Here is a 27,861-nt window from a genome sequence, read left to right as displayed (position 1 = left end):
AACTGTGACTGTGTTCCATGTCATAAAAAAAATGCTTTCCTCAAAGGGGCAGTGGCTAATCTTACAAACAGGGGATGTCAGAGTGACGTGACCTGGGTGCATGCTCAAAGCCACTCCTATCTCATCATCACTTAGCAGAGCCCCCTTGAATGACTCCGATATCACTTCCTGAATCATTCCATAATACACTCACAAAAGGTTCCAGACAGTCAGCCATTTTAAAAGCAAACTGTCTCTCTCACAAATCAGAGTATTCTCATCAGACACCTCGCATTCTGTCTGCAAATCACTCAGCATTTTCTAAACAGAATATCCCAATCACCAAACATTCACCCATATTTTCAGAATCTGTGATTACCATAACAAGTCTCACTCACAAACGGGAATTTCTCTTGTAACATTTCTTTATGGGCATGCTAAACCCCTCTAATCTCTGAGAAACATTCATCAGCGTCATTTTCACATAGACTAAACTTCTTGTAATATCTACATGTAAAAACTCACTTCCTCTATTACTCTATTTCACAGAGATAATTATTTTTCTCTACTTCAAAAACAGGAACTGTTCTCTCCCTTACAGAGGAAGAAAATTAAATGCTATCTTTTAACCTACAGTTGTGGAACTACAAGTCCCAGCATTAAATAAATAATATGCTTCATTGTCTTGTTACAACTCCGGAAACATTTAAATTACTCTTGAAATATTGACACAAACTGAAGAACCTTTTTTATAAATTTTTCATACATCGTCAGATAACCAAAACCACAACCCTCTTTCCTTTCTTCACACACTGAAGTCTTTTACACAGAATAAGGGGGGGTGATTTTATTCTCTGAGCTGCGCATCACACATACACTGTACAATGTTTCTCCTATATACATACATTTATAGTGCACAAATTACATGACTTTGAATTTCAACATCAAAAGTCTGCCTTATGCAAAAGCTCAAAATACTAGTTAACTATTTTCCCTATACATGTGAGTAGCAACTAACTTCTTCAGTAAAATTTGTTTTTAACTCATTATAATGACAGATTCACAACACAAATAATAGTAGTCACAATAGTTACACCTTCTGTCCGGGTCCTTAACTTTGCAGCATTCCACATTTTACACATTTCATTACTCTCCAATAATTCATTCCTGTCTTACATTTACATTTCCACATATATTCCAGATCTCTTAACTTTCCTGTGCCGCCTCAAACAATCTCTTGGAGTTTAATCTCAATACCCCTTTTAGTATTGTCATATTACCACTTGCAACACTCTAGTTTCTGTGTCCCTAGACAAGTCACAATTTCTGTCATGTTCCCTGTCGTGGTCCGGACCTTTTGTCTGTTACGTCATAGCCTTCAAAGTCATAGCCTGTTCCGTATATGCAGATGGTGCACTACTACTTGCCTCCATAACCCATTGATTAAATGCTTTTTGTTCCTGGTTCTGCCTTACCCAAATGTCTTTTTAGTTCCATTAACACATTTCTATCAAAGGTACCAGTCAAAGGGATACCTGGACATTTCTTATTCCATTTCTTCAAACACTGCACACTCTCATACTTTCGTAACATCACACCTCCTGGGCTGCCGTAAGGTATAAACAAACTCCGTTTATTACCTACCGAGGAGCTTCCTCCCATTTGCGAGTCACTATATTTACTTCACGCCCAGGATACTCAATACTCGCAATGTCAAGTCTGGAATTCCCTTCAGACTTTTGAAAGCTTGGGTGCAATCCTCTAGCACCCTCCTCAGTCACCACGTCTGATGATACGGCTTCAACAACCACAATACAGCCTCCCGAACTCTAAGAGGTGTCCCTGACACCCAAGTCAAAGGAGTTTCTGAGTTCTCCTTCGCTTGGACCCTCAATAGAATTACTTGCCATACGGGTCTAATTTAATTCACACAACACATATACTCTCACAATCACAATATATTTGAAAGAGATGGAACAACAAATGTATGATACTGGTTTAATCATCTAAACATCGCAACAATAATATCCTATCTGTATATCTTGCTTGGTAAATTTGGGTATATTTTTCCCTGATACTTTATTAACGGGTTGGGGGCATTTCCTGTGCCTCCCACCTTTCTTTATTTGAATTCCAAATCCACATTTCTTCTTCACGTAGAATAACATTCTTTTTATATGTTTCCAACTCTATGTCATCTATGTCAAAAAATTCTGTTCCTCTTTTGTCTATTGCTATAACTTCTCTCTCAGTTTCTGTGTCTGAATCATAATATTACACACAATCACCTACTAATATTGGTTTAGCATTTCTGCCCATGTATACTGTGCTTATTTCAATTCTTTTTTTTCCCCATTCTGTTTGATCACTGACATGTTTTCTCGTAAGAAGTGATATATTTGCCACCATCCTAATCCTATTTGAGTTCTTTAAATAGGCGGGGCAACTATGACTTCCAATTATTGCAGTAAAAATTGTAGGATTACAAATTCCGTCTTTATGTCTACCATATGTTACTGAACATTCAGTATCAGTTTCCTCCACGGCTATCAATTTAGTAATTTGTGTCGTTAATGTCTTTTGAATTATAATCACACATTTACACTCTGAACAATAAAGATTATTTTCTGACATTTATACACCCCATAACATAAGCACTTTGAATATGCAATATAATGAAGAGACTTACTTGAGAAACATACCATAAAGCCTCACACAACAGCAGGGGACCAGCAATCAAGTACTTGAAACAGAGTAAGAAATGTCTTACCTTGGTGCACCGTTGATTCAAGTACCCAAAGCCAGTCCTCCTCTGTGCGTCGTGTCAGGTATTACGGAATTATCTCGGTGGGACCTCCATAATGTTACGAATTTTTTTAAAATTAATCCAAAAACGAAGTCTCTTCAGAATATGTTCTTTATTTATGTATGCGCAATACAGACCATTCAATTCAAAAGGAATAATGGTAATTTCATATCATTGGTAAGTATTTGTTTTTTTTTATTTTTAATAAATACTTGTGGTTTAAAAGAGGGTGGTTAGTGTCTTTATTGTGGGTTTTATTATTTTTAATAAATGTATGTGGTTTATAAGAGGGTGTTGTGGCTTTGTAAACTTTTTTCTTTGTGGAACTACAGGGCCCAGCAAGCCAGGGATGTCAGGGCATGTTCGCACTTGTGGTTCTCCAAGTGCCAACATGCCCTGGCTGCCGTGGGTATGCTGGTGCTTGTATTTATACAAGCACCAGCATGGCCACACTGTTTTTGGCAACCTGGCTGGCTGGTACTTGTAGTTCCACAAACAAAATTGGTGTCAGTTTTTTTTTTTTACTACTTTACGCCGTATTACCCTACTACCCACAGCCCAGGGGTAGTAGGAAGAGCCCTAGTGCTATCAGCACTGGGCTGGTTCTTTCTAGGGGGGCGGCCCGCTCGTTTTTTTCAGCGGACCCCACTCCCTAGGGAATCCAGCCCAGCGCTGAACAGTCTAGGGTTGGTTAGTCATTATGGCAGGGGGACCCCTGCCACGCGTCCCCCTGCTATAGTGCCGCCAACCCTGGCTGGTTTGCCTAGTGCTGGTAAAGTGAAAATCGGGGGAACCCCACGCAAAATTTTTCCCCGATTTTCACGGGACCAGCACTAGTCAGGCAGCACTAGAGTTAAGCATTAATAGTGGGGGGACCTCACGCTTTTTTTTTTTTAAACTTTTATCTATTCTTTACAGTTTTAACACTGCCAGGGCAGTGTAACAGTGATGTGTTTGTACAACACGCTGCTATCAAGCAGCGTGTTGTATCTGGTGTGTTTTGAAGCAAACTCTCCTGAGTTTGCTAACTCGCAGCTTCATACATTTGAGAGCTGTATAGCTGCAGTGGCAAACAGTCGGGAGTTTGATCACTGGCGATTTTGCAAACAGCGATTTTGACAGAAGCACAACTCTGGCGATTTTGCATGAAATCTCAGCTTCATACATCGGTGAGTTTCAACTCTCCCGAGAAAATCGCTGGAGTTGCAAAATCGCACTTTGATACATTTACCCCCTGGGTTCAAAGAATCTCTCTTGCCATATACAGATGACCAGCTTTCAGACACACAACAAGAATACTGGACAGAGAGTAAATCAGTGGAAAAATCACAGCTGAAATTTACTCACCGTACGGATTTAAACTGTCCCGTAATTCTAGCCGATGCTGTAAGCGTTGCTTGTCATCTGTACAGGTTGTCCAAGATCCCGGACGAGCCCCCACATAATGTTAGGGTAATTTACCTTTCCTTTATCAAGTCCCTTCAGATACCTGTGAGATAATGCTGGTCAACCAGGAGATCAGTAATCAAGACACAGACATGCCAATATCAAGATGTATACTGAGCTGAGTTCGTTTATTCTTAGGTTACATATATACATGAAAAAGCGTTTCATCTGGTTATAAGACAAAAGTACATGATTAATATTTTCCTGAGTAAATATAAATTATCTGACAAAGCTAAGTAGTTCCCTTCGTGTGATTTTTTTTATGGCTTCTTCGTATCTGTTTCACAGTTGCCAGTACATCCAGTTCCACCATCTGTCTTCTCATGGTGTATGCCTTCAACCGAGGTCCTTGTGATAATTTAGGCTGGAGCTGGTTTTTCTGCTGATTATGCTGAATGTGTTTTTAAAGGCTATAACAACATTTTCCTTCACATATCATTACTACCACTTAATACTGCGGAACCTAAAGGTCCCTCCACAATATCATTAAGCAAATAAGTGCAGCATTTATTCCCAGTAATAGTTTCTAGGGTCATGTAATAATCTCCTGTCACTGTAACTACATAATCATTGACACGTCTGTGCTGGATTAGTTCTACCTCTATAGCTTGTAACTATTTGCCAATATATGAGAAATTTTCATTATATATCTCTGTTATGTCAAGTTACCCAAATCTCTAATGAAATTATATTTATTATTTATACCACGTGTAGGACTTGTACCATATTTAGTATCGCCTCTCCGTTGGGGCATCATAGCTTTATGTATCCGTTGGTTAGATACTTCACATCTTACCAGATTGTGGCCATTTGCTTCCTCATACCGAGCCAAATGTCAAGAGTGTGTTAGATAAAAAAAATAACTAGTAACAAGTGTACCCAGAAAACATGTACCAATAGAAGCCATTTGTAAGTCTTCTGTCCACATCTGTAATATTCCCCATCTGGTAATATATATGCCCATCCTTCCTTCCTTACTGAGCAGTAACAAACATTCTGTCTGGATCTCTGATCCTACTTCTGAGTTGATGGTATCCTATCAGGCGTACGTTTCACCTATCGACTTAAATCAATGGATAATATGAATACTAAGTAAATACTGACCATAAGAACCTCTGCAACTTCTCGGACCCACAAATGGGTTGAACATATTTTAATTTACCAAGAGCACTTACGTTTTCAATCTTTTTCACTAATCTCTACATCTTCATCATCATCTAATTACGCAGCGCTGTACAGAGAACTCAATCACATCAGTCCCTGTCCTTGGAGCTTACAGTCTAAATCCCATAACATACACACACACACACGCCAAGAGAGACTAAGGGCAATTTAATAGCAGCCATTTAACCTACCAGTAGGTTTTTGGAGTATGAGAGGAAAACGGAGCACCCAGAGGAAACCCACGCAGACATGGGAAGAACATACAAACTCCACACTGATTTTTCACCATGGCCTTATCTAACTCATGACCCCACTGCTGTGCTCACCACTAAGCCGCAATGCTGCCCATAATTTTTTATTTCTCCTAAATAGGTTCAAGTATGTAAAAGTAACTATTTTAATGAAGTTTCATAAAGATTTTATTTTATTTAAATCAGTGGACTGGAGTGCCTCTTGTAATAGCATTCTGTGGGTAAATGTTTCAAGCTGCAAGTTTTTGGCTGGTTTGAAAAGTGGAGATGTTTCCTATAGCAACCAATCATATTCTAGCAATCAATTTTGTAAAATGTACTAAATAAGTGATTACTAGAATCTGATTGGTTGCTGTAGGCAACGCCGGAAACTCGCAGATTGATACATTTTCCACCTGGTCTTTTTATCCAGGAGTCAATGTTTGCAAAACATCAGAAGATTCACACAGGAGAAAAAACATTTAAATGCTCTGAATGTAGCGAGTGTTTTACCCTCAAGTAAAATCTTGTAGCACATAATAAAATTCACACATATCTTAAATATTGCTCTCTGCATCAGTTTAGTATTCTATCTACGGATATGAGACACTCAGACTAAAAGAAACAGTCACACATATATTCCCAGACACATGTACAAGTTCTTTTATAATTCAATGTTTCTAGCCATTATTCTTTAATATCTTTTTTTTCTTAATTTCTGATACACACTAAACCCAAACACCCAACCTATCCATCTATCTTTCCTCTCTGCCCTTAAAATCAACTTTTGACTCATGCTGTCAATCCTATGGGACACACTGTCAGCCAACATGTCGTGATGTTGCTGTTTCTACTGAGTGACAGGAAGGTGATCTAATTATTCCAAATTCCATGATGTGTGCAGAGAAAACGCCGGCATTCTGGTGCATCGGCTGACAACAGGTGTGACAGGAATGGTAGCAGGTGTTACACATCTATGGTCTGTGCAGGAGATGAGTAACGTATCATTGGAGCATTCTGATGGCGGGATATGATGATTATACAAATATGTACAGATACATTAATAAACCATGAGTACATTAATAAATAAAAATATGTGCTGCAGGAGGACAGAGTTCTATTTACTGCACATTTCATTGGCAATAGGGTCCCAGCAGTATGGGAACATGCACAAAAATAAAAACAATGGTCAGTGACTGGGTCATATTTGCTAGTGTATATAAATATACTTTGTGCTCCTTATACAATATAACACAACTACTGTTAAAGTAGATTTACACAGGTTGTCAATAAGCTTTTAAACATTATCATAATTTTTTCCTACAGGTGATTTAATAAGCAGTATATCCAGAAAGAACAGCAGACGTCTCAGAAGAGGACATTTTTCTATGAAAATCTGAGTGTTCCAAAAACAAAATCTCACCAACAAGTAATATAGACTGCAGACATTAATTCTTCCACTCTAGAGGTTTCACACAAGCAAGTATCAGTTTCTGAATAAGAGAAACCATCTTAGCTAAGTTGTGAATTTCGCAGGAGGGAAACACGATCTATGCTCTGAATGTATCAAGAGTTTTACCCTCAAGTCAGATCTTCTAAACCATCAGTGGATTTAAATAGAAGAGAAACCATTTAAATACTCTGAATGTAGCCAGTGTTTTATCCAAATGTCAGAACTTGTTGGATATAAGAGGATTCACACAGGGGAGAAACCATTTAAATGCTCTGAATGTAGCAAGTATTTTAGCCATAAGTCACAACTCGTTGTACATCAGAGGATTCACACAGGAGAAAAACCATTTAAATGCTCTGAATGTAGCCAGTGTTTTGCCCAGAAGTCACATCTTGTAAAACACCAACAGATTCACACAGGAGAAAAACCATTTAAATGCTCTGAATGTAGCAAGTGTTTTGCCCAAAAGTCAAGTCTTGTGGCACATCATAGGATTCACACAGGAGAAAAGCCATTTAAATGCTCTGAATGTAGCAAGTGTTTTGCCCAGAAGTCACATGTTGTAAAACATCAACAGATTCACACAGGAGAAAAGCCATTTAAATGCTCTGAATGTAGCAAGTATTTTGCCCAGAAGTCACATCTTGTAACACATCAACAGATTCACGTCGGAGGAAAGCCATTTAAATGCTCTGAATGTAGCATGTGTTTTACCCTCAAGTCAAATCTTGTAAGACATCATAAGATTCACACAGGAGAAAAGCCATTTAAATGCTCTGAATGTAGCAAGTGTTTTCCCCTCAAGTCAAGTCTTGTAGCACATCATAAGATGCACACAGGCGAGCAACCATTTAAATGCTCTGAATGTAGCAAGTATTTTAACCATAAGTCAGAACTCGTTGGACATCTGAGGATTCACACAGGAGAAAAACCATTTAAATGCTCTGAATGTAGCCAGTGTTTTACCCTCAAGTCAAATCTTGTAAGACATCATAAGATTCACACAGGAGAAAAGCCATTTAAATGCTCTGAATGTAGCAAGTGTTTTTCCCTCAAGTCAAGTCTTGTAGCACATCATAAGATTCACACAGGCGAGAAACCATTTAAATGCTCTGAATGTAGCAAGTATTTTAGCCATAAGTCAGAACTCGTTGGACATCTGAGGATTCACACAGGAGAAAAACCATTTAAATGCTCTAAATGTAGGAAGTGTTTTACCCTCAAGTCAAATCTTGAAAGACATCATAAGATTCACACAGGAGAAAAGCCATTTAAATGCTCTGAATGTAGGAAGTGTTTTACCCTCAAGTCACATTTTGTATCACATCAGAAGATTCATGTTCCAATAATACCTAATACTACACTGGAGGACAAATTAGCCAATTTTCCAAAGTATACAGGCTACATTCTACATGAACAGGTTAATATTAAGTCAGTTAGTACCATATTATAACAAGAAATGTGGACTCTCTCAATTTGTATTTCTAAGAAAATAAAAAAAAAATATCAAATAAAAATGGGAAAAATAGATTGTACACAGTCATATCTGTGATCAATCACATACCCTAATTTTTTTATACTAAAAAAAACTTATATTAGGAGCTTATTTTTAAAATAGGTCTCGCTGAAAGAATAAAATACAATGTATCATGTATTATAATGTGACCACATATATAGATATTATTACATAATAGTACTGAAAAACACGCACATCCTCCTAATGGCGCACGGTAGTCTTCAAAATATATAAAAATATATATATATATATATATATATATATATATATATAGCAACTGCTTCAGCTCTACAAGGGGAATGTAAATTTCTATTTGAATTATATAGATGAGAGAAAAAAGAATAGTGCTGAGGGCTTGCAGTAAGAATTATACAAATCACAACTCCAAAAACATATATAGTAAAGTTAATACATTTATTAATACATTAAAGCTGATAACAGAATAGTAAGTTTAAAAATCATATATAAAAGTTATTGATGCTGTACAGGACCCAACAAATATTCACTCTTCAGAAGCAAATATATGTGTAAATATCACCATGCTGCATGTGAAACATATATGTATATAATGAGATGATACATCTGTATATCTCCATGCTTTGTCAGGAGATATATAAAGATATATTGAAGTGATCCACACTAGCTGTATCCATTAGTTGTTTTACAAGACAGAAGAAGAAATAAAATACATTCCAGACAAGATTGCAGTTGAAGAAATAGGAAACCATCCACATATGATAAATGTCACCTGTTTAGCTAGTTAAAGCCATTTTATCTTTCTGTGCCAATAACAAACAGATTTGTGGTATATCTCTACCAGGAATTAGTGACCATAGACAGATGTAACAATGTAACGTACTATACCAGTCAGGGAAGTATCATACACTGCAATCCAAGTTCACACAGACTGCAAGTATCCATCCACTCACGTCTGGAAATGTAAAGTTACTTATCCACTATGCTTGGTTCACACACGGATTTCCAGATAGGTTTCCCAATCCTTCCACTTTAATAACCTGGTTACGATATTATAATGAAGATATCACTCTGTCACCCACTGGATAATAGCTCAGTTATAATTGATATATTTAGGAACAATAGTACCAAACAGGCTCCTTCCCATAAGGGAATAAAGTTACCATCCAGGCAATCAGAAATATGTACATAGTCATAACGCGTTTCTTCACCCTAATTGGTGATTTCTTCACAGGCATCCGTCAGATGGGTCAATATCCTGCAAACACTGACACCTGTAACCTCGATTATATCCATCAGCAGGTGGCCGTGTTTTTACCTTTATCAAATCTATCTAAAGCCTGTTATCGAGTACAATAAGATTAGTAACAAAGCAGAATTTTCATTTATTTACAATATATCAAGACTAGTGTTTCATAATACATCTTATACACTATAATCATATGGTAGTAAGTCAATATAATAGAAACAAATTCAGACTCTTTCATCTATTTTGTTAAGTTCGGTTTCTATATAATTACCTATTTTAAGCATTGGAAATGGGCCTTATGGTATCTGTATATGGTGACATCACAATATAATTGTATTTTATTCTTGCAGTGAGACCTATTATAAATGTATGTTATTAATACATGTTCTTTATGTACCCATTGAGCACAGTCACTTTTCTTGTTATTTTGTGAGATGTTTTAAGAAGTTTGCAGTCTCCTTGGACATCTGCTTAATCAGGTGTGGTCATTGTGAGCGCCAAGTGGACTTTCTATTTATATGTTATAGTTATATCCCATATAACTATGTGCTAACTCCAGTAACACAAACACAACTTTACACCAATGTAATATATTGCACAAGTCAGTGAGCTTTAAAGGATCATGTCCCAGTAATACTACTTACTGCTGATAAATACCCTGAAGGAAAAATTTACAAATCTCCAATAACGCGCACACATCATCCAATATCAACCGTTATCTTAAATCAGTTGAATCCCATAAAGCTATTTGCCAACTCCAATAACAATTTTTTTTTATACCAATGTGATATATTGCATATTGTGCTGATCAATGTGTTGGCAAACATTTCCTCAAGGAAAATATATATTACACAATGTTATAGTTCTAATCCATTACCATATATTTGTTCAGTCTTACCCAAGTATAGTAATCCACAGGGGCATTTAACAATAATATAGGAGCTGTTACAAGTAAAGAGATTGTTAATTGTAATCTTTTTACCTGAATGACGGTGGTTGAAGTGTGTTCCTAATAGCATATTGTTGCAGGTAACACAACCATCAGTCCTAAGGCTGCCCAATCTAAGTGGACGGGGAAAGGATGGGTGACTGCTGGATTTTTGTACAGGGTCATTCAGTACCACAAGGTCCCTCAAGATGCGACCTCTTTTGTACCATATCAAAGGACAATCTGAAAAATAAATTTTCAAGCCAAGATCACTGGTCAAAAAGATCCAATTTTTGTTGATAGCTCGTCTAAGGCGACTGTGTTACTGAATGTTGTGCCAACCATCAATCTATTATTGTTATGTAGTTTCTTCTTTTTCAGTTGTAATAGCATTTGTCTATCCATTTTAAGTGCTTTTAATGATCACCTTTTGAATCTCATGTACATTGTAACCATGCCCAATAAATATATGTCCCAAATCTGTCATCTGTTTGTGACATTCAATATCATTACTGTCAATTTGTCTGACTCTTAAGAATTGTAATAGGGTAAGAAATGGAGGGTGGCGGCTGGATGCATGTAATATCGTATTATGGTCTGTTGATTTGATATTATTGGTGAAGCCTAAATGTATCTTCTCATTGATACAGACTTTATTCTTAAAAGTGAGATCATGTGCATCCGTATCACTGAGTTGGTGTAAGGCTTCATTGCGATAGTATGAGTAGTCTAATATCACTATAGCTCCCCTTTATCTGCTGGCTGAATTATAATATCCTTATCACTGGCCCGCTCTGTAAGAGATGTCTCCCAGAAATGGAACAGTTGTGCTTATAGCTCCCTTGTGGAGGTGTCTCGGGATTCTATAGACACCATTTTAACCAAAGTATGTATAGAGCTATTGGTGTTTATCGGTCAAATGTGCTCGGTGTATAAAATGTAGGTTTATTAGTGGTTACAGTATTCTTAAAGTTATGATTTCAGTGGGCAAATCTGACTGAATAAAGGAAAACAAAGCTGAGACCTTTCTGTAAGATGTTTTATTCAATTGTAGTTGTTTCTTTTAGTAAGTTAGTAAATCACGGTTTGGTGACACCCGTCGCTGGTTTTTCTGACCTTGTGCTTTGAGCCGCCCCTCATCAGGTGGCGTCTTTTCCTTTTTCTCTGCTGTTTGCACTGGTACAATTCACTCCAAACACAAGAGATGGATCTGAAGAGGAACCAAGTGCATTATCCATCCTGGAAAGGGGGATGTTCCCCCCTCACTACAGCTGTCCTGGACATAGACACCTCTTCTTAGAGAGCACCTTTTGGGTCTATGTGGTCTAGCACATATCCCCCAAGAGCCAAGGCTCTACTCTGTGGTCCTTATAGTCTGAAGATGCTTTATGGAGTTTGACTTTGAACAAGATAATCTCTTCTCTATATGAATTACCTGATAAACCAATCCTTGGTGGTATCATTGATGTTATCATGTGAATCATTCATCTTGGTGATTTAGTATCTTACATCCACCAGGTCCTTCTTTACCTCCTCAGTAACCAGACTGATCAAATTCATGGAACAGTTATTTAAAATCACCCACTATGTTCTACAGAATTCAGTGTTTGTACGGCCTATAGTGGGCTGGTTATTGACTGAAGACTCTGGGTATTTGTTTAGCTTTATGATAGTCTGATACAGTGGCTGCAGCAAGATGTAAATCCACCTCTCTTTTATTTAGTGTTAATAAGTTATCATAAATATATTTAGAATTTGTAGAGCCGACATTATCATGTAAAGTCTATGAATGAATCATTTTACTGGCTTCATCCTACATAAAGGACAATATCTCAGCATGTAGTAGGTTTCCACCTCCTAGATCTGTAAAAGCTTCAATATCCAAAACATACCAATGATAAAGCAACAAAACAGCCACAAAATGCCAATAACAATGAGATTGTGTCTCTATATGTAACTATAAATCAGTCCTTTAATAATATAAATCTGGGTATCAATATAAATATATATATTTTCTATTATCAGTACTGTGGTATCCTGTGTGTAATATATTGTTCATTTGGGCAGGGTCATCTTTACCTTCTGTCTGCCTAAACAATAGGTGAATCCTAAACAAAAGATCCATTTGTTGACATAACAGGATGTCAGAGGGTTGGGTACGCTTTCACGAATGTGAAAACACCAACACTGAAGATACATAAAAAAAAAATCCGAAGATCCGGGAAACGGGGAGTCGACCCTGAGCAGCTTGATATTGTCTTAACATCTACCCCACCTCCTCAGTCTTCTACCCACATGATCGATCCTGAGGCTCCGATTTCCTTCAAGTCAATGCAAACTTTGTTAGCCACCTTGAAAGTCGACTTATCAGCGGAGTTGAGAGCCTCCATGAAAGCCATTCAATGAGAGGTTGTGGCACTGGGCTCCAGGACAGTACATCTTGAGAATAAATTGGAAGAATTGGTCTCTTCGCATAACGAACTTATTACATCTCATGAACAACTTGAGTCAGAAGTTATTATCTTGAGAGATAAGTTGGCGGATATGGAAGACAAATTGCATCGTAATAACCTCAAAATCCGGGGAATACCAGATCGGATCACAAACGCAGATTTACTATCCTTTGCCACCAATCTTTTCCAGAAACTACTCCCTTCGGCTTCTACACAAGACCTAATCATTGATCGCATACACCGTCTCCGTAAAAATAAGAGGGCACCGGACACGGTTCCCAGAGATAACTTATTATGCGTTCACTTCTTCCATATTAAGGAAAGTATTCTGCGGGCGGCCAGGGAAGCGGAAGGCACAGATCTCCTTCAAGACATTCAAGTGTTTCCAGATTTTTCCCAACACACGGTGGCGAAGCGAAGAGCTTTTCAAACAGTCACAAGAACCCTAAGATGTAATGATATTTCCTACAGATGGGGGTTCCTAGTGAAACTGCTAAACCACAGACATAACGAACTGCATATCATAATTCAGTTGAAGAAGGGACAAAGCTTTTAGTGTCCTGGAACCTTCCGGTATCTCAGCCTGACCCCAAAGTCAGAACCCATATTTTTAATGACTGGTCTACTCCGGGGGGCTTCGAGACGCATAGAATCTCCGATTCGGGATGTGCTCCCTAGCTCGACCTGAGTTCTCTCTCCTTTGGGCCAAGACCCAAGAATATATTCTTCTCCAAATGTTGGAGGCAGCTGAGAGTTGGATTTCCACAAGCTCTCTTTAGCCTCTATCTCTTTATCTCAGGGTCGATACAGGAGGGTCCGTTGGAACAAGTGGGCATTAAGATCATCTAAACATCTTCAGACTTTAGACGAGTGTCTTTAAGGTTTATCTAAAGATTCTGGAGACTTAGACGAGCGTCCCCAGGACTTTTTACAGTACATTGAGGGGGTACCTCGGTTCCAGTGTTGAGTTCTTGCTCATTTTTGGATACCCCTTCATTCTTATGTGTATTTGTATTGGGTGATGCCTTTATCCTTAGGTCCGGTCTGACACACGGATGCATTGACTTCATGGAATTCCAATAGAACACCCTTTACGTTATGTCCATGGCGTTTATCAGAACACTTGCTACTCTCGGTTGAGGCAAAATTAGAGATAGCAGATGCCATTTACTCTTTTACACAAACTAATGACCCAGCTGATACTTCTGTGTTTACGTACTGGTGCGCCCTTAAGGCGGTACTGTGGGGTACGATTATTCAGATAGCCTCTAGATTACATAAGGTGAACATATATTTACAGACTGAACTGGAAGCGAAACTTACATTTTTAGACACCCAGAACAAAACACACCCGTCTAAAACACTGAATCTCGAGAGAACACGGGTCAAAGCTGAATTGCAAAAACTACTTATGAAGCGAACCCAAATGGCATTATCTAAACTACGCCAAAAATACTATGTAGCGGGTAATAGCCGGTAACCTTCGGGGACTACAGGCCCGAAATCGTATTGGAGCCATTACAACTTCCAAGGGCACTAAGATTACCAATCCAAGAGCTATTGCAGACTCTTTGCAGCCTTCTACACAGATCTTTATAATCTGAGTACTGACCCCTCTACTTACCAGCCGACAGAACACGACACTGACACCTTTTTGGAAAATCTCCCCCTTCCAGCTATATCCCCCTCTCTTAGGGAAGAACTGAATGCCCCCTGGTCCTTAGAGGAAATCGATAAGGTCATTAAACAACTTCCCAAGAATAAAGCACCTGGCCCTGATAGATATAACAACTAATTTTTTACCACATTTCAAGATGTGCTGTCGCCTATCCTTCTCCAACTATACGAGGCCGAAACTCATCTTGGCTTCTTCCCATCTGAGATGTTGGAATCCCATATAGTGGTCATCCCCAAACCGGGAAAGGACCCTACTGACTGTAAGAATTATCGTCCCATAGCCCTTTTAAATACTGATGTCAAAATATTTGCAAAACTTGCTAACAGACATTCTCCCATCATTCCAGAATTGAACCACCCAGATCAGGTGGGTTTTGTGACAGGTAGACAGACCTGACAATTCGAGAAGTATTCTCCATTTAATAGAACAATGCCATAAAAACGATGATAACATGTTATTGCTATCTCTGTATGTCGAAAAGGCGTTTGACAGGTTACATAGGTCCCGACAGGGTTTCCCCATGTCTCCTATTATCTATTTGATGGCTATAGAAGCCCTGGCGGCACGAATAAGACTTGATCAAAGATGCACAGGACTAGAGGTTAGAGGGTCATCCCATAAAGTGTGCTTATTCGCTGACGACGTACTCCTGTTCGTGACTAACCCGGAGACCTCGCTGCCAGCGATACATGACCTTCTGTTTCAGTTCGGGAGACCTTCCCTTTATAAATTGAATACCTCAAAGACAGAGGTACTCCCTATAAATATCCCAGCAGCCAGATTGCAGGCCTTAAAATATAAATTTATTTACTCTTGGAAAACTACTGGACTTACTTATCTTAGGATTCAAATAACTTCCCATCTAGATTCAATGTAGATCATAACTTTTCTCTACTACACCAACAATTATTGAAGCTCATACGGTCGTGGATGTGCTTTGAGGTCTCCTGGTTAGGCAGGATCTCAGCGTTTCAAATGATGCTTTTCCCTAAATTAATGTACCTATTCTGTATGCTCCCGTTTTGCCTTTCCCCGGGGTTACTAGCCAAATTGACCTCTCTGATGAAAACATATGTTTGGAAGTCTAGACCCCCATGTATTGCTATGCAGTGTATGACTAGAGGGAAACGACAAGGGGGACTGGCCCTTTCTCACTTGACAAAATATCATGAGGCTGGAATTTTGTCCCAGGTTCGGGACTGGTACCTTCCAAGGGGGGTGAAACCCTGGGTAAGAACTGGAAATAGCATGTAACCCAGAGTTCTCTCTGACGGATCTTCTATGGGTACCTGGTCAGTGGAGGCCTCCCACGGAGACCTTGCCAGCCCTTACTAGGGACACTCTGACTGTGTGGGACCTCCTGTGCCGGGATACGGAGGGGCTAATACGTTCCGCGACGGGTGTGTCGTTACAGGTGATCACCAGACAAATAGCAGATTTAAATCTCTCTGGTTGGGTCAGTAGGGGTATTCAGACTTTAGGTCATTTGTTGGACTAGGGCGACCTTTCCTCCTACTCGCATCTTAGTGCCCTGTATTCGCTGCCCAAGGGTGACTTCTATAAATACCTCCAAATTAGGCATCTATTAGCCTCTCCACCGTTGAGAAATCTGGCGATAGGACCTCCCCTGGCCAGGTATTACTCCCCGTTAACTAAAGGTAGTAGTAAAGCCAGCATTACCCTCTGGTATAATACTCTATCGTTCCTAAACACTGCATCTACTAGATTTACTAAGCTGTGGGTTTGAAAAAGTGGGGATGTTGCCTATAGCAACCAATCAGATTCTAGCTTTCATTTATTTAGTACCTTCTACAAAATGAAAGCTAGAATCTGATTGGTTGCTATAGGCAACATCCCCATTTTTTCAAACCCGCAGCTTAGTAAATCTAGCCCTAAACCTCAGATCCAATGGGAAACAGACCTCCAGTTAGAATTGTCAGATGAAGACTGGAAACATATTTTTGTCAATTCTTTTAAAATATCTAAGTGCCTTAACCATATGGAGATGTTGGTAAAACTATTGAATAGAACGTATGCCACCCCAGACAATAAAATTTGGCCCTTCATATCCCCACTATGTTGGCGCAATTGTTCAGAACGTGGTGACATTCTCCATATATTTTGGTCATGTCCTGTGGTCGTCCATTATGGAACAAGGTTTTCCAATTTATAAACTCAGTCCTTGGTCACTCTATCCCTCCCCCGCCAGAGTTGGCTCTATTACAACATTATCCACCTGTTCTCCCACGTTGGGATAGATATGTGACAGGTCAGGTGTTGATAGCAACCAGAGCAGCTATCGCTCAGGCATGGAAGCAATCTCTCCCCCCACCCCTGGCCAAAGTGATCTCTAAAATTATATTTAACTTTGCAATGGAAACCCTGGGTGTCCCATACTCTACGTCAACATCATCCCCGCTGGATAAGTGGAGAGCTTGGCATAACTATGTTACCGAAGGGGAGGGAGCCCCGTTACGTTCCCCACTCACGCCCACTAACGATACTGGTGAATGAGCTTCTGTACGTAGGCTATTAGGAAGGTCTACCATATATGGCAAATAGTCAGATAGATATTGCTCTGATTCTATATGCTTTCAGGATCATTGTGTTCCATTCCCTTTATGTACCCTTTCCCCTTCTTTCTGTTCCCCTTTTGAAAAATTTATAAAAACCAATAAAAATTTTATTTGTTAAAAAAAAGACTATGGATAGGATATCTTTATTGGAACCAAAGAAATAAGTGGACGATGTGAAAAGAGATGTAGTTTTCATTACGCAATATAATAGAAAACACAGAAATTATGAGAATGTAGTGAGAAAGTATTGGAAGATACCAGTGACCCAATTTTGAAAGATCAGCTACCTAGGGAACCTAAATTTGTGTATAGAAAGGCCCCAAATATTAAAGACCATATTGTCCGCAGTATATTACCTAGAAAAACTACGCAACAACGAATCAATACTGCAGTTTCCATAGATGTGGCATGTGTCTACCATGTAGAACCATTCAGAGCAATCAATCTAAAATCACAGTGTAAATCTACAGTAAATGGCTTGAATTATAAAATTAAGGACTTTATCACCTGCCATTCAAAAAATTTGATATATTTGATCCAATGTAAGTGTAGCAAGCAGTACATAGGAAAAACTAGCCGACCCCTTAAAGTCCGTCTGGCGGAACATTTGAGAAATATAAAGAAAGGTAATATAAACCATTCCTTGTCTGCTCATTGCAAAGATCTACATGATTGTAACCGCAATTCAATTGAGTTCTTCTGTGGTATTATAAAGATAGCGAGTAATTGCAGATGCGATGACCAAGAGATCAGATTAGCAAAGGCTGAAATGGAAAATATTTATAAATTTAAAACACTAGCCCCAGATGGTCTGAATGCAGAATTCAAGTTAAAATGGTTTCTGGGGGGGCGTGGCTTGGCGGCCATTCGAGTCAGACGCGTTAGGAGTGAGCTCCTGCTCCAAACTACACAAAACCCCTCAATATCCAATACTGGGGTGCGCTCACAATCCACACGTGGGCGGAATTGTTCCACGGTGCATCCAAGCGACAATCTGAGCCATCAAACACCCGAGGCTCTGCCCTACATTTGATACCCGGGAGTGCGGCCTAACCCTCCTCGTGTCTTCTGAAGACTGATCACCGCCACCAATCTAGCCAAGGCTTACCTCTCCGGCGGGTGTCCAGCAGCTCCGGTTTGTCGGGGGTCCAGGCGGAGTCCTTCTCGGCGGGACAGCTCTGCAGGCGCAGCTGCCGATATTTGTAAGCAGAAGGAGGGATCCTCCAGCGCTGCCCTGAAACACGGAGGTGAGGCTGTGGGTGGTCGCGGTGGCGCTGCTGGGAATGCCAGGGTCTGTCGGCTCTCCTGATCCAACGGGGCAAACCAAGCCATCTGCCTGCTAGCGCCTCAGCACCTGCCACAACACAGACCAGAATTTGATTCCAGACGCTGTCACTTTGGCCTCAAGGTACAAGTTAACTAATTATCTATATTGTCTGGCTGAGGGAGGTGAGTCCTCCACAGATAGCAGCTTTGAAATACAGATCCACAGAAAGAATAGTTTCACCTGCAAACAGGCCTCTCTCAGTGGAAACATTTACTCTGATGTAGCAATACTGACATCTGGTGGCAGTTTTCCGTTACTACATTACCCATCCAAATCTACAAGTACATAAATTCTTCAAGTCTGTTATATGGAAGTTAGCTCTCTGGCCAGACAGGGGCGCACTGGACACACTGTAATATTCCTTTAAACAGACTGCGGGCCGCGTTCTGCGGGATGGCTGCCTAGACCAATCATGAGGAGACGCAGATAGCGGCAATCTTACCACAACAGTATGTACTACCTGCAATGATTATTATACTTTGAACAAGTCGCTGAACACGCTTAGGATCGCCTTGATGGGCAAAGACCGAAAAAGCTCGGCCAAGAAAAACCATAAAAAACCCCAGGAGACCCCTCAACGTTCCGATCTTCGCTCATATCTACAAATTCCTGTGGCCGTGGAAGAACCAGAGATGACATCTCCTTCTGCTGCTTCTGGCTCAACATCACCTGACACACGCCAGGATGACACAAACCGTCAGAAGGGGAATGGGGTAGCAGAACAACAGGATCTGTCTCAGGTCCTACAAATGCTTAAGTCCCTCCCGACTAAGCAAGAGCTACCCTCCAAAAAAGATTTTGAAGCGCTGGAAGCAAAATTGCAAGAGATTGTCCACCAAGAAGTGGCCACACTGCAAGCAGACATCGCCCACCTTGGCCATCGCCTGGTGGCCCTTTAAGAACACAAGGAAAAGGGAGATGAACGTGTTACCGCTCTAGAAAAGACGGTGGCGGAACAAGCTAAGGCTCTGCAAGGATTCCAGCAAAAGATAGATGATTTAGATAATCGGGGTCGTCGGAACAACTTACGAATACGGGGTTTGCCGGAGGATGTCCCCCCACAGGGCCTGATAGACGCTTTGACAAAGGTGTTCAATGAGGTTCTGGAATTACCATCAGACAATACAATTGTATTTGACAGAGCGCATAGGGCACTACGCCCAAGGGGGGCCCCAACGGAAAGGCCTAGAGATGTTATATGCCGACTCCATTACTACACGCAGAAGGATGAGATTGTACGCAAGCTAAGGGGTCTCCAAGGATTGGAGTTCAACGGTCAGGAAATCCACATATTCCAAGACCTCTCCTGGCAAACTCTACAATTTCGGAGGCAGCTTAAACCCCTCACGGAGGAGCTCCGGAAAAAATCAATTAAGTACAGATGGGGCTTTCCGCTCCAACTGCAAGTTACACATGAGGGAAAGTCAGCAGTCCTCAGGATTCCGCCGGACTTGCCGGACTTCTGCTCCACTTTGAGCATTCCACTAATTGCTCTAGCTGAATGGCAGGAGTCCCATCAACGTCTATACCCGGTAATGGAGGCACAACACGACGATAGATTCCACCTTTCAAGTAGATCTAAACGGTCACCGCAAAAGCGTTTGAATCAGCAGGCGCAAGGGAACACTTGATTATGCACAACTGAGTGCGAATATCCACTCCTCGGAGGAAGACCTCTCCTAAGACCCTGCTGAAGGCCTTCTATTGTAGATTGTTTTCCTTGGGCGAGACTATCCTCAATATTCTTATTTTATTTTTGTCTATTTAATATTCTTCATCCCTAATGTGCTATTCTAAACTGCTGATGACCATTATTGATCTGTTTAGCCCATCATCATTTTTCTAAAGTTCTCTAAAGTTTTCTACTGTTATATTGTTCAAGTATTTTCGATAAGCTATGTGTTCATGCTTAATGTTTCACAAAATTAGATTTGTTAGTACATATGTGTAGTGTAGGTTCTGCGCCTCTCTGCTGGGCGGGGGCCTGGGTTGAGATCACCCAGGGCTCAGCTGGGGGTGAGGTGCGGAACATTTATTTATGTTTGTTTGATTGTCGCTGTTTGCTGTTCTCCTCAGGGCCCTAAGACCGAGTGTTATATTCCGGGTCATGTCTGGACCACGGTCCTACATGGACTGCCGGAACGGTCTTATAAACGTGCCAAAGATTCTTAGTTCTTTGTTGATACTGATACTTCAGTTTAAGCATTTATGGCTTCCTGACCCTCTTTCCTTCCCCCTTATCCCTACCTTTTCTAACTTTCCCCAACTACAATTTACTTACGGGTTCATACCTCTTTCCCCTTTGTGGTGGTACACATGTAATCACTTAGAACTGCTTGGTAATGGTGGGTAGACTCAAATGTGTTACCCTTAATGTCAAGGGTTTGAATATCCCCGAAAAACGGTCCCGTTTATTGCGCGACCTCATAGCTAAAAAAATTGATGTAGCCTTCATACAGGAAACTCATTTTAAACAAGGTTTTGCTCCAAGGTTGCACAGTCGCCAGTTCCCGTATGTCTTCACAAGTGACAATGCAGGAAATAAGTCCTTGGGAGTGGCAATTCTCATGTCTAGTCGTCTACCTGTTCAGAATATAGACCCACATATATTACAAGAAGGCAGAGGTCTGGCAGTGACATGTACAATCTCCTCCCAAATGTATACGTTTGTTAACATCTATGGTCCGAATTCTAATCAATCTCTATTTCTAGAAAAGCTTCTGGATAAAGTGGAATCGATAAAGAAGGGCATCACCATAACAGGCGGAGATTTCAACTGGGTTCTGCATCCACCGACGGACTCATCTTCAGGATCTGCTAGATTGGCCGGTAAGCTGTATCGAAGGGTGAGACGTACTTTGCACGAACACCAGCTGGTCGACACATGGCGTCTTAAACATCCCACAGACCGTGACTATACTTTCTTCTCGCACCCACATAATACATATTCGAGACTGGACTATTTCTTTCTCACTCACAACCATTTGCCCATGATATCAGAAGTAGCTATAGGCCAGATTACATGGTCTGACCATGCGCCGGTGTATCTGACGCTCTCTATTTCCAGAACAGGTAGTAGACCTTTCACCTGGAGGCTAAACGAGCTCTTAATCCAGGAAGCGCATAACAAGACAGTGATAGAAGAGGCCATTGCGGACTATGTCCAGACTAATGACACCCCTGACATTTCGAAGATTTCTCTATGGGAAGCTCATAAATGCGTTATACGAGGTAAACTTATCCAAATGGGTGCGATCAGAAAGCGAGAAAGAATAGCATATAGGGACTCACTCCTAGAAAAAATCAAGACACTAGAAATGCGACACAAATCTTTCTTAGATCCCTCTGTTATGACAGAATTGACAGAAACCAGGAAGACTCTGAACCAATTAATGTCAGATAAAATTAAACATGACCTACGTAGATGTCAGAACCAGTTTTATCAGTGGGGAGATAAACCAGGGAAGCTTCTGGCTCGTGCTCTGCGCAAACAGAGAGCCCAACTATATATTCCTCAGATTAAGACAGACGCAGGGTCCACACTAGTTCACACCACTGATATTGCTGGGGCGTTCCAGACCTATTACACTAAGCTTTACAATTTGTTCGACACGCTGAACACAGCCAACCACCCGACCAAACAGGCTCGCATAGCAGAATACCTTAAGCGCATAGATTTTCCCACATTAGATGAGGATGCCGTACAATTATTAGAAGAACCCTTTAAGATCGAGGAACTGGAAGAGGCGATCAAGACGACACCATCAGGGAAAAGCCCGGGGCCAGATGGTTTCACCATTCTTTACTACAAAACTTTCAAAGCACAGCTAGCCCCTCTCTTGCTACAGGCCTTTAACTCTATTTCTGCCCAGAAACACTTTTCCCCTCAAACGCTAGCTGCTCAGATTACCGTATTGCCAAAAGAAGGGAAAGATCCAGCTTCATGTGCTAGTTATAGGCCCATCTCTCTACTTAATGGGGACATTAAGCTTTACGCTAAGCTGATAGCAAATAGATTAAAACCATATTTGACCCAAATCATCCACTCTGACCAGGTAGGGTTTGTTCCAGGGAGGGAGGCGAGGGACAACACCACTAAGATAATCAATTTAGTACAATATGCGCATACTGCCAATATCCCAACAGTTTTACTATCCACAGATGCCGAAAAGGCATTTGACAGAGTAGACTGGGAATTTATGAAAGGGGTACTTAGTCACATGGGCTTAGGCCCTCGGAGTATGGCTCGAATTGCCGCCTTGTATACGCAGCCAACTGCAAGGGTCAGAGTAAATGGGGAACTATCAGAACCCATTATAATATCTAACGGTACCAGACAGGGATGCCCTCTGTCTCCTCTGATCTTTATCTTGTGTATGGAAGCATTGGCCCGCTCTATCCGGGCAAACCCTGATATCTCTGGTCTACAGATGGAGGACAAAAGCTTTAAATTGGCCCTCTTCGCGGATGACCTCCTGGCAATCCTCACTAACCCTGTGGTTTCGATCCCTAATTTACTATCAGAATTTCAGCAATATGGTGAGCTATCTGGCTTTAAAATTAACTACTCAAAATCGGTAGCTCTCAACATCTCTGCGCCCGAGGCAGTAGTTGAAGGCCTGAAGCCAGCATTCTCATTCACGTGGCATCCATCACGACTTAAATATTTGGGGGTGTTTATCAACAAAGACAACGCAAAGATTTTTGAAGACAATTTTACTCCTATCACAAGCTCAATTTGTAGGGACTTGAGAAACTGGTGCCCAAAAGGCTTTTCCCTGATAGGCAGAGTCAATGTGGTTAAAATGAATGTATTACCACGGATCCTCTACTTGCTTCAAACGCTCCCCATACACCTCCCCACTTATTGGTTTAAGATGCTACATAAAGCAGTCAGGGATTTTGTGTGGAAGGGTAGACGCCCCCGGTTTAAACATGATACACTTTATATGCGCAAGCACGCTGGGGGACTACAACTCCCCAACTTTGCATTATACTACGATGCGGCTATGTTAAATAGGGTGGTGGACTGGACGAGACAGAGACTGGACAAACAGTGGGTCTGGATCGAGAGCTACGGTGTAGGCAAGGCACTTCAATTTTCAACATGGCTGCACCCACTCCCTAAAGTCATCCACCCGACTGTTACACCAACTCTGGCTAGATGGGCCAGATTGCGCTCGGTTCCCCACATTTCCTCACGACACTCGCCTTTGACCCCGATATTTGACAACCCGGGGTTTCCCCCAGGACTTGCTAGACAGACGTTCAGACATTGGATTGGGGCGGGGCTCCGCAGGGTTGGCCAGCTGGTGGACGCGTCTGGGGTCTTGCCTTTCGCCGATCTCCAATCTAAATGGAAACTTCCGAATGCGGAGATTTGGAGATACATACAGCTCCGCCATTTTCTCGGATCCTTGGAGGTACGGGAGTCTGTGGGGCGGCCGCTTACACAGTTTGAATCTTTATGTACCTCTCCGCTATATCCTAGACATACTCTATCTCTCATCTATAGTAATCTCATTGAATACACCTTTAATAAACAACCCACCTTCATACGACACTGGGAGAGGGAGCTGACTTGCTCGATATCCGAACAAGATTGGAAAGATATCTTCTTACGCACCCAGTCGAGCTCGGTCAGTATACGGGTGGTGGAAACACAGTATAAGGTGATGACTAGATGGTATAGATGTCCTAGCTTGCTGGCTAGGATGGTTCCTGGGATGTCGAACGTGTGCTGGCGATGTATGTCGGCGCCGGGCACTCCGTTACATGTATGGTGGGACTGCATAGCTCTTAGAACTTTTTGGGACGCAGTCCTTCTAATTACTAAAGAAATTACGGGCGTTGAGCCACCTAATTGCCCCAAATACTGGTTATAGAATTATAATAAAATGACAATCTCTAAATACAAAAAATCAACAATTAAAAACCTTAGCAACGCGGCAAAGGCCGTGATTCCAGTACATTGGAGATCCCCGAATATCCCTACCATTAGAGAGTGGTTTGCCCGAATAGAATCCTATAGAATAATGGACGACATACTCTATTCCTCAAAGGACAAATACAGGGAATATCATTACATATGGTTTGAGTGGCTCGAATTCAAGGATTCACCACTATATTCTCAGTGGAATAAATGAACCCCCCTTACTCTCTCCCCCCCTCCCGCTCTACCTTTCTCTCCCTCTCTCTATCCCTCTTTGTCTTTCCCCCATCCCTACATGATGTATTATTGAATACTAAATGGTACTATATTTTTATGCTGAACTATTGTTGAATCGTGTTCATGTATATGTGTCTTTACGTAATATTTTTGAATATCCTTAATGCATTGTTCTATGCAAAATAGATATGTTTGTAAAAGCTGTTCAATCTTTCAATAAAAAAGAGATTTACAAAAAAAAAAAATGGTTTCTGGAATAATCAACTCCTTTTTATTTAGGTCGTTGTCTATAATAATGAGGAATATAAAAATTGCTTTAGATTTTCTTTTTTTTCTGGTTGAATTTATGTCCTTATGGGAGAGAAAATAGATGCTGATTGGTGGGAATTCAGAAATGTTCTTCATCTATATACTCTCTACCACGCAGATCGTTTCATTACATATGAGACTTACCATCATTATGTGATATATATCTTGAAGGATCACTTTGTCATGTATTATACACCTGTTTTTATTGTTATATCATATAGTCTTGATTTGATTAGGTATTTGGCATACTAGCAATTGTCATGTTGAATTAACAAGTTCGGTTCAATCTGACTTTCTGCCAATGGGCCCCTTCATTATAAGATTGGATTTGTGTATATTAACTTATAAGGTATATATCCATTTTCCTATCTATTACATCGTTTAAGATATGGGGAATGACAGAATTATGAACCCATTCGATCAGTATGTCACCATTCATTGGAATGGTGTTTTGATCTTGGTGTATATATTTCGGATTCTGTAGTGGAAATCCACTTCCCTTATCTCTGTGATACTCTAACCTTTGATTATATGCGTGTGGATTCGTTTAGCATATTTTTTGATAGACAGATCCACACGTAACTAGGCAAGATTCACTATATCTTGATATATTTCTGTATTCATGTTTGGTTTTAAATTAATTCTTTTGGCCAGTGGAAGGACATTGCACAGAGGAATGTATGTTCCTGGATGGTCAAATTGTTATGTATATGTTGACGATAAAAGTGAGATTTGTTGTTCTTTGTTATAATGTTATATGTATGTCTGGACCTCGTTAGGAACCGATTGTCTCAGTCAGGTTCGGTATTTACGAATGTAATATTTCGATAGAGATTGGCTATCTTGAGTATAAATGAAGATCAGCTGGAAGCCCGTGTACACTTTGACAAAGACCCCAGAGGCAGGGTCGAAACGCGTACGAGAATACGGTCTATCTTGTTGCAGCGTCTCGCTATACGGATGAAATTTGATTGCCCAGCTGATTGTGCCCGGGACTTTATATCTTTATGCTGGCTTTTATCTTCTATCCGGTACGAGTACATTAGCTGACTGGTGTCAGGATTCCTTACAGAATTTCTTTTTTAAGCTGTTTTTAGTTTGTATATGTTTTATGAATAAATTGTAATACACTAGATGCTACTCTCCCCTTTCTTGTTTACATTGATCGGGTAATGAATTAATGTGAGAGTTCTATATGGAAAGAAGTGTCACCTTGGAAGCGGACTTACTTACTAATATATGTGTAAGTTTATTGATGGTTTGCATGTAATTCCACCTTTAAGATTTCTCCCTACACGTGTGGTGGTGTTATTATTGTCTAACAACAAACACATTGTATTTAGTGGTATTTCTGGGTGTTTGAAACCTGTGATTGGTGATCCATTCACTAACCCAGTGTTTTTTCCACTATTTGTTTAAATGTTCTATCACCACCACCGGGAGACATCATAAGAACCAAAAGGAGTCATTTGATGGAAAAGAACTATAAACGGAATTTACACTTGATTTACAGATGAAAGTACTTTATGGTGGACATTGTGCATGTTTTTTCATTTGCTTTGACTATATGATGATAGCATGTTTATCTTACTATATGCGCCTTTTGTACTTTTGGTTTGATGTATTGTTGAATGTAGTGGCATTCATATGTGTATTTAGGCAACCAGAGAGTAGGGAGCGCTGTTTTGGGGGAATCATTTCTATTTATAAAATGTGTGTACTATATCGCGTTAGTAATTATAAATACACTGACAATGTAGTAATAAATATTTCATTTACTATACAGTTAGATACACTGATATTTTACATATCACCCATGTTATGCCAATAATAAATGCAACCAACAAATATATTAATGTAAGTACAAACTTTTTATTTATAAAAAAACAAATATTTACAATGTATTCAATAGTGGTGTGGTTGATTTACATCCCTAGTATGAATACAAATATTAAGGTGAGTATCAACAAAACAAACCTTTCAAAAACACACCAATAAAATAAACGTAACATCACATAAGTCCATAAAATGTATCTTTATTCATCATAGAAGGATTATCCTGGTCACTGTGATGTGACATCTTTGTTGGTATTCTATGGAGAGAAAAAAAAAAGTAATTAATGACATAGACATGTGTAGAAGAAATCTAAGAATGAATACACTATATGTAACTGTTAATATTGATAAATAATGTATGATAAAACATAAACAGTAACACATGAACACAAGGACTAAGGGGGTGTATGTATGTCCTCCTACCTGATCCGTTATCACTGCATGTCAGACATGACGACATCACCCCCGACATTACAGTGAAGATCGCAGCAGTGAGGAGTCTGAAGATAGAAGACAAAGGAGAACACAGAAGAAGACGTAAGAAATAATAAAGAAGAGAAAGTAAACGGTAAGAGAGGGGCGCACAGTGCCACAAAATACAAGGGGCACAGGGGGAGGAAAAATAATTCTTTAGGAGAAATTAAAGGTTCAATATTGTATGTTATAGTGTAATGATTTGGGACAGATCTTGACCATTTCACAGATATTTATAATTTATGTAATTTTACTACATTGATATCACTGTATATGCAAAGAAAAATAATGT

At 40.1% G+C, this 27,861-nt stretch overlaps 2 protein-coding genes across 6 annotated transcripts in view; one reads left to right on the top strand and one right to left on the bottom strand.

The window, feature by feature from the left end:
• LOC142150999 (uncharacterized) overlaps positions 1–8,861 on the top strand; it is a 510,250-nt gene extending 501,389 nt beyond the window's left edge. For 4 of the 5 annotated variants that reach the window (XM_075206250.1, XM_075206253.1, XM_075206251.1 and 1 more), the window contains exon 3: positions 6,952–8,861. In XM_075206250.1, coding sequence (XP_075062351.1) covers positions 7,293–8,531 — 1,239 coding nt within the window. In that variant the 5' untranslated portion in view covers positions 6,952–7,292 and the 3' untranslated portion in view covers positions 8,532–8,861. Of the gene's footprint in view, positions 1–4,519; positions 4,580–6,951 lie in introns of those variants that run through there. The other variant, XR_012691120.1, reaches the window with a different exon arrangement.
• Positions 1–27,861, bottom strand: part of LOC142150981 (uncharacterized) — a 114,899-nt gene that overhangs the window by 67,874 nt on the left and 19,164 nt on the right. The window lies entirely within an intron of this gene.

Source organism: Mixophyes fleayi, chromosome 4 (assembly GCF_038048845.1).
Source record: "Mixophyes fleayi isolate aMixFle1 chromosome 4, aMixFle1.hap1, whole genome shotgun sequence".
Classification (NCBI taxonomy): domain Eukaryota; kingdom Metazoa; phylum Chordata; class Amphibia; order Anura; family Limnodynastidae; genus Mixophyes; species Mixophyes fleayi.
Note: the sequence above shows the minus strand (reverse complement) of the source record. Positions and strands in the feature narration are given on the sequence as shown.